General features: G+C 38.6%; 1 protein-coding gene across 1 annotated transcript; it reads left to right on the plus strand.

The window, feature by feature from the left end:
- The first annotated feature begins 1,996 nt into the window (after positions 1–1,996).
- On the plus strand, positions 1,997–3,604 carry LOC107556363 (protein FAM84B-like). The gene has a single exon (XM_016239459.1). It carries the CDS (start codon positions 2,569–2,571, stop codon positions 3,364–3,366), a length of 798 nt encoding a protein of 265 aa, XP_016094945.1. The 5' UTR covers positions 1,997–2,568; the 3' UTR covers positions 3,367–3,604.
- Positions 3,605–7,894: the final 4,290 nt, after the last annotated feature.

Below are 7,894 nucleotides of genomic sequence, written 5' to 3' on the forward strand. Positions count from 1 at the left end.
CTAAGCAGTGCATGCAGAAAAACAAAACTGGCATTATCCATGTAATTAACTATATCTTTATGTAATTTCTCACTTATTTGGAAAAAGGTTAAATACCTTTATTTACAGTTTAAAAGACTGTTAATAAATTCTTATTCTGAATTATTAAATTCATAGAGCTCATTTGTGAATGCCCCTCCCCCCATCAAAAATTTGTCACCATATTTTTATACTCTTTCATGATACTGTTATGGATGTAAATTGTCTTTACATACAGTACAGAGCCATTCACAACCTGTATCCACAATAAAGAGATGGCGAATTCACACCAAGATTGATAACTATAACGATAACTATATTGTACGGTGGCCGTGAAGTGCAAAACAAATCACAATTCTCAAAACAAAATAACAAATTACAAATGCAAATGCAAGTCTAAAAAACTAAATAATTCAGAAAGCACAACAACAATTCAGAAAACATTATAAGTCAGAAAGCACAATGACAAATTCGAAAACAAAATAAGTCAGAAAACACAACGACAAATCAGACAAACCGGAAGAGGTAGGTATAGTTTAAGACAGCACCATTGGTTTGGGATTACTCACCGCTGACTGGACGAGACATCTGTCAATCAACGTATACAGGAAGAACCAGCCGAAGAACAGCAGAGTCGTGGTAGAAAGTTTGAAGATGGTATTAAAGTAGCTCAGTTTAAATGTATTGTATGAATTGCCCTTACTATGGAATAAAAAATACGGGGTGTCTATTTACATTTAGTTAAAATTGGCTGTAAAACATCGGCTCCAGTGGTGCAGATGGATAAGCGCGTGTTACCAACTTTTTGATGCGATCGACCCAGGTTCGATCCCGCCTTTTGCCAAACTTTTTTATCTCCATTTTCAAATCTCGTATCACATCGTAAAGGCATTTATTTTCAATAAAAATTAAGGAAATAATCAAAAAGTTGAAAATAAAGTATCGGGTAGGGTTAGGGTAGGTGTAGGGAGGGCTTTATTGTACCAATAAGGTGGCATCCATTTAATAATTAAAATTAAAATTATAATTTACACTCAAAACATTATTGCATACTGTTTTATAATGTACTACAATACTGAAGTGCAGATAATTGCCACTATTTGCAACAAGTAGTATACTTGATAGTAGAAATCCTGCTATTTTCACTTAGTGTAAATAGAATCCATTGCTAGTATGAGATTTGAAAAGGGAGGGAAAAAAAGTTCGGTAGAAGGTGGGATCGAACCTGGGTTGATCGCGTCAAAAAGCCAACGACAGGCACTTATCAATCTGGAGCTGATGATATACAGCCACTTTTAACTAAATGTAAATAGACACCCCGTATTTTTTATTCCATAGTAAGGGCAATTCATACAATACATTTAAACGGAGCTACTTTAATACCATCTCCGAACTTTCATATGATCGATTTGCCAATCTAGCAAGGCTGTTCCGATTCTAACAGGTTAGAAATGACATGATTGCTCAAATATTACTGTTGACAGTAAATATTACGCTAATCTGAAGGATTTATCAGTAAAAAATAATTGTCTAAATATTATTATTATTTCATGTATTATTATCATTACATAAGTTGTATGCTCTTGTTATATGCAGTAGTTATAGTTCCGGTGGGTCCTGTAATATGACTGGCAGAGCAGCGTTGCAGTACTGTTAACAGGACTACTTTATCATATAATAATTCTCGATGATATCTGTCTAAGCTGCTTTATTGTGCTGTTGACAGTAAATATTACGCTAATCTGAAGGATTTATCAGTAAAAAAAAATAGCGACACCCCTGTTTGTGAATAAAATGTACTTTATATGTAGGCTAAATATTATTATTATTTCATGTATTATTATCATTACATAAGTTGTATGCTCTTGTTATATGCAGTAGTTATAGTTCCGGTGGGTCCTGTAATATGACTGGCAGAGCAGCGTTGCAGTACTGTTAACAGGACTACTTTATCATATAATAATTCTCGATGATATCTGTCTAAGCTGCTTTATTGTGCTGTGCTTTTCCAGCGATGTCTCTTTAAACGAGGGAGCGTGTGTAAGTGTGGATGTGGTTGGTTTTCTTAATATCTGATGGACCCGAGCAACACGCAGCAGGTGCAGTTCAAAACACAGAGAACATCCTGAGAGAAAAACACAAAGCGCTTGGCGTTTCTGTAAGCACGCAAATAACGGGTTTGTCGTTTTCGGATACCGGAGCAACATTTCATTCCTTTCATCCGTATGTCAGTGAAGCTTTGAAGAACTTTCTGCTTGGAAACATCAACTGGACTATAACTAACTGGAGCAGCAACACGATTCATTGGACACACAGACTGGATGTGACCTCTGACTTATCCCACACAATAACACGCAACTCTTCTTGTATAAAGTGCTTTGTTTTGGTCTGTAATTGTGATGCGCGCGGATCTGGCATATGCAGCTTTAGTAAGCAACTCTCAGCGCAGACGGAGCATCGCAGTGACTCTTCTTCCACATGTCCATCTCGCTCTGCTCGTAACAGGTGGAGCTCATTTCACTCCATCTGTCCGCTGCTGAAGTGGCATATATGGGCAACCAGGTGGACAAACTGTCACACCTAAGTTACGCCGAAGTTCCCACGACCGACCCTAACGGACTGGACACGGAGGAAGACGGCCCGCGGATCGGGGTCTCCTACATTTTCGCCACCGACGACGACGAACTGGACGATAACCCTCATCAGCATCAGCATGTCGGTGGCTCGGAGCAGAAGGAGGAAGAGAAGCGCTACAACGAGCTGGACTGCGCGGTTTACCACCGAGACGAGTGCATTTATGAGAGAAGTAGCAACACTCCGGAACTGGAGACGTTCAGCCCGGAGAATTTATTGAACAAATGCAAGCCCGGGGACGTGCTGGAGTTCGTGTCCGCCGGTCAGTACCCGCACTGGGCTGTGTATGTGGGGGACTTCCAGGTGGTGCACCTGCACCGGGCGGAGGTCAAGAACAGTTTTCTGACCGATGCTAGTCAGGGCAGGAGGGGCAGGATCGTTAACGAGCTGTACAAATACAAGCCCCTCAGTCCTGACATGGTGGTGCAGAACGCGATGGAGCAGGTGGGGGCCAAAGACAGAGAGTTAAGTTGGAGAAACTCGGAGTGTTTCGCCGCATGGTGCAAATTCGGTAAACGGGAGTTCAAGATGGGAGGGGAGATACGGATAGGAAAACAGCCGTACAGATTAAAGCTCTTCTTGCCTGACAAACAGGTTCATGTGCTGGAGTTTCAGAGTTTGGAGGATTTGATCATGGAAAAGAGGAGAAACGATCAGATCGGTAAAGCGGCAGTTTGGCAGGAGTTGGCGCATCTGAGCAATAGCGTTCATTGACATGCAACAGGTAGCGGAGAGAAATGTATCCCAGCATAACACATGCGTGATTCTCACGAAACCCGTCCAGAACATTTGATTTCAAAATTAAAATAAATACGTTTTTTTTGTTCAAAGAAAATTACTGAACTGGGACACATTCTGATTGGTCAACTCTGTGAAACAAGCTCTTCATCATATCACTGCGCCGCTCCCTTAGCGTGTGCTCTGTCCTGTCAGGGACTATATCTGTTAGCGGAGAGATGTCACTTAATGAATTTAATAAATAATAATAATAATAATAAAAAAAACGTTTCGAAAATAAATGTGTCCTTAATAGTTTTAATTGTCTTTATAAAAACAATAAAGTAGTCTAGGCCAGCGGCTCCCAAATTGGGGTGCGTGAGAATGATTTTGATGATATTTGTGCAAACATGAGACCCATCCGTCTCACTGAAAAAAAAGGTAGGAAGTAATATTCTTTTTTTATTTATAAATGAAATGTTGATGTTTTCTAATATTCAGTTCAGTCAGGGCTTGACATAAACCCCCAACCCACCAAATGCGGTGGATTTTAGCACGGTCTCTCGCACTAGCCACTTAGGTTGGGTTAATTTTATATAGTAACAGAGCTCAACATTAAAGGTGCCCTGAAATGCTTAAACACCCCCAGCGTTACTCTGTGTTGACGTCATTTGAACTGAAACAGGAAGACAGGGCGGGACATATCTAGCAGCCCCGCCCCTTTTTAAAATAGCCAATAGCGTTCGTTTATATCACAGCTTGGGCTAGAGCCGTTCAGAGCCGTTGAGCTCCGTAAAGCCGCATGCTATAAAATATTAGCATTCTGTGTAGAATTCAAATAGCTCCGATACATGTTGTGGTCAGCGCCGACTCGCGCATGTGATCCGCTCCGTGCTATCGTGTCTCTGGACCGTAGCTGAGTGTGTGTGCGGTGCGGTGGTTAGCGTGACACAGCGCGAAACCAGACTTCTTTTTTTCCTCAATGGAAAGCATATTTACACTGTTTGAATCTTCTCTGTCCCCTATATAGTGCACTACGTGCCATTCACTGTACAGAAAATACTAATTCTGTGGACAAGTGACCGATTTCAGCCGCGGCTTCAGCGTCTGTTTTGTAGTGTAGGGGGCGGGCGCTTCGGATTCTAGAGAGCATTTGATTGGACAGAAAGTTATTTAATTTTTTTTTAATTTTTATTGATTTCCAACATATAATATAAAGGTACTGAACAAATATAAACTACAAAAAAGAAATATAAAATATACAGCATTATATAAATAATAATACAGGTAAAAAAAATACAAATAAAAAAATAAACAGAAAAAAGAACATATATGAGATCCTCATATAAATAACAGAAAAGCTTCACAAAGAGACCTAGTGCGTTTTGCTTTACTGTTTTTCAACCCAAGTAGTAACTCAATATAATTTTTCATATCTATCTGAAATAACAAAAAGTTGGATTTTCCTTTAGCCCATTTCTGTTTATGTATATGGTATTTGCCCATAATCAAACAAAGATTAACAATAAAGGCCACATTTGGTGGTAATCTTTGTCTATTAAAATAAAAAAATACATATTTTTCAGAAAAGTAAACTTTCATGCCTAGGCATTTACAAAGGAAACATTCCAAATTACTAAGGTTAGGGAAAAATGCCCTTTAATATAGGCTAGGCAAAAAAAATCTATTTAAATAAACTTTAGTACGCAGTAACTTTTGTCATATAAAATGTAATTTCCCAACAACAAAAGTGTGGCCAGTGAAAATGCTGAGTAATTTTGGAAAACCACTAGCCACAGTGCTGATGAGCAAAGCAGTTCATGTTAAGCCCTATTTGTATTTAGTTACTGCAGTTAAAAATGCTTTATGTGTCAAACACTAGAAAGGGGTGCACGCTGCAAAAAGTTTGGGAACCACTGCTCTAGGCCATGCAGCATTGGGAATATAGTAATGGCTAAATGGATCAGCTGTAGTGTCCATATTGACATTTTATGGCACACGACTGGTTTATTGGTTAAGATGTTTTGCATTTTAACTTATTGTGATGCATTCTTTTCATAACAATTAAGCACAATTACAATTGCTGTAATGCAAAAATATATTCTCATAGACTCATTACCGTAATGTGGTGATAATATATACCAGAGTATTACCACCTTTAATTTTGTTTATTTCAATAAAATAAAATACATTGAAAATAATGGAATCAGTAGCTTAGAAGTAAGCAGGCTGAATTATGGTAATGAAAATTGGGTGGTAAAACTTGTTGAATTGTCTTAAAAATAATGTTACAATGCAAAACATCTTAATGGTCATAAATGTAGGCTTCATTCAGCTACTTTTAGCAAAAATATTTTTTTCTTAATTTTGGGGCTTCGTGAGATTCATTTGTATGTATGTTGGTATTTGACATCACATATTATGATGACAAATTATGTTAATTTTCCTTCTGTTGGAAATCAAAATAATTTCACACTCAGTTATTAAATATTTTAAGTTGAGTGGTATTGTTTTTCAAATAGATTGCCTCTCAAGTTGTAAGCTGTTCTCTAGAATGTATAATCAGGCTCTCTATGAGTTGCAAAATAAATCATCATATAGGGACCTTGCTTTCTAAAAGTTTTGGCACACATGAAATTACAGCAAGTAAACAGTGACTGAATCTACCTGTTTACCCTCTCTTTCAGTTATTCTTGCTTTTATCATTACACAATAATGTTCTGAGAACACATCTGACCTCACATCTGTTTAATGGGCTCAGTATGGTGCATTTCTAAAGCAACTGTATAAGACATTCACCGATCGGCCAACAATCGCTATTGGCCGATAAAAGCAATTTATTTCACAATTGGCCATCGGCTCCAAATCCACAGTTTTTCTCTACACCAAACATTTGTAGCGCACCTCCCATCCCAGAATCGCAAAGAGCTTTGTGCTTTCTTTGCATTTTGACGCTTTTTAAATGTGATGTGACAGATCGCAGTAGCACCTCAGTTCAAGCAGCAGCGCGGCGTGCGAGTCTCTTCCACTTTAATAAGTTATATCGCAAAATAAACATGAATGAACATCAGAAGGTATGTTGAAAGATACAGTTTAGCATACCAAAATGTATCATGTCTAATATAATCGCTCAATCAGTGTTTCAACCGTGGAAAGACGCAGATAAAACTGAACAGAATGTCACTTAACGTGGCATTTACCTCAGCAAAGTTATCCAATGGTCACAGTTCAGTAGTTAGCTATAAAACAATACCAAACTTATAATAATGTATGTATGTTTGAATAAATAGATTATCGGCATCGGTATTGATTCTGAATAATCGGTATCGACAGATATCATTCTGAATAATCGGCTATTGGTATCGGCAGAGAATTTCCGTGTCGGTGCATCTGTATGTAGTTTTGTGTATTTTTGCGACTTTGGAGCCTCCTGCAGTTAAGTGAGTGAAATTCATTGTCGTTATTACAGTGGATCACTGTACATCTGCATTTGTTGCTTCCATAAAACAATTTGTGGAATTTTGAGGGGCAGTATTAACATTAAGTGGCATGGCATCGGACGTACGGAAGCCAGTGGCACATGCCAGTATGCTCAGTGGCACATCCGGTGACACTTCCGGTTTTCACTAACTTTTGTCAGTGGAGAGTGTCATGTGCCGATGGATTGTGTCAGTGTTACTGACATTGTCACGGAACATGTCACCATATTGTTGCGGCACCTCCAGTGACGATGCCGCAGCCGCTGTCAGCCGGAGTATAACGCAGACTGTGTAACACACGCACTTAATGACAGAACCATATTTAATTAATAGTTTTGAATGAGGGATGTCTTGAATGTAAAAACCGGAAGTGTCACCGGATGTGCTACTGATGGTGGCATGTGCCAATGGCTTCTGTGCTTCAGATGCATGTCACTTAATGTTAATACTGCTACTGGGGAATTTCGTACCTGCTCACCTAACTACATACTTTCAGAACAGATGTCTGGCAGGAAGCGGGGGAAAGAAACAGAAGCCATTCACTTTATTAGAAGTCAGGGTACCATCAAAATGATTTTGAAACTGATACTTGAAGGTAAGAAAACGTACATACAGTTGCTCTGAGTAACTGAACATTCATTTTACTTCTGACATTAGTATCCACTTTCTTCCTGAAAGCAGAAGTCACGCCCATTTTAAAGCATCTAAATGATGCTTTACATTTCCGGTCTCTGGTATTTCTAGTCAAATTAATATGTTTTGAACTGATAATGTTACATTAAACCTATGAAAAAGGTCTTAAAAAGTACATGGCTCTATAGTTTCATCACTTTACATTGTTGCAATGACCGTCTTTTTGCAGTGACTCACCGGTCAAAGTTTAATGAGTGCATAGATGCCATGAAGCGGCCCTAGGTTATATTGAAAAAGTTTTGGTTTAATGAATTCAGTAGATCTTTTTATCCAGTTTTAACAAGGGTGTTTAAGGAGACCGGACCACAACAGCATCCAAACAGAAGTTAGAATCCATCACGAGGCACTCAGGA

The sequence above is a fragment of the Sinocyclocheilus grahami genome, unplaced genomic scaffold (assembly GCF_001515645.1).
Source record: "Sinocyclocheilus grahami isolate Dianchi unplaced genomic scaffold, SAMN03320097.WGS_v1.1 scaffold566.1, whole genome shotgun sequence".
Taxonomy (NCBI): Eukaryota; Metazoa; Chordata; class Actinopteri; order Cypriniformes; family Cyprinidae; genus Sinocyclocheilus; species Sinocyclocheilus grahami.

Excerpts from the sequence above, each read along its gene's own strand:
- LOC107556363 (XM_016239459.1), top strand. The coding sequence starts at position 2,569 with ATGGGCAACCAGGTGGACAAACTGTCACACCTAAGTTACGCCGAAGTT.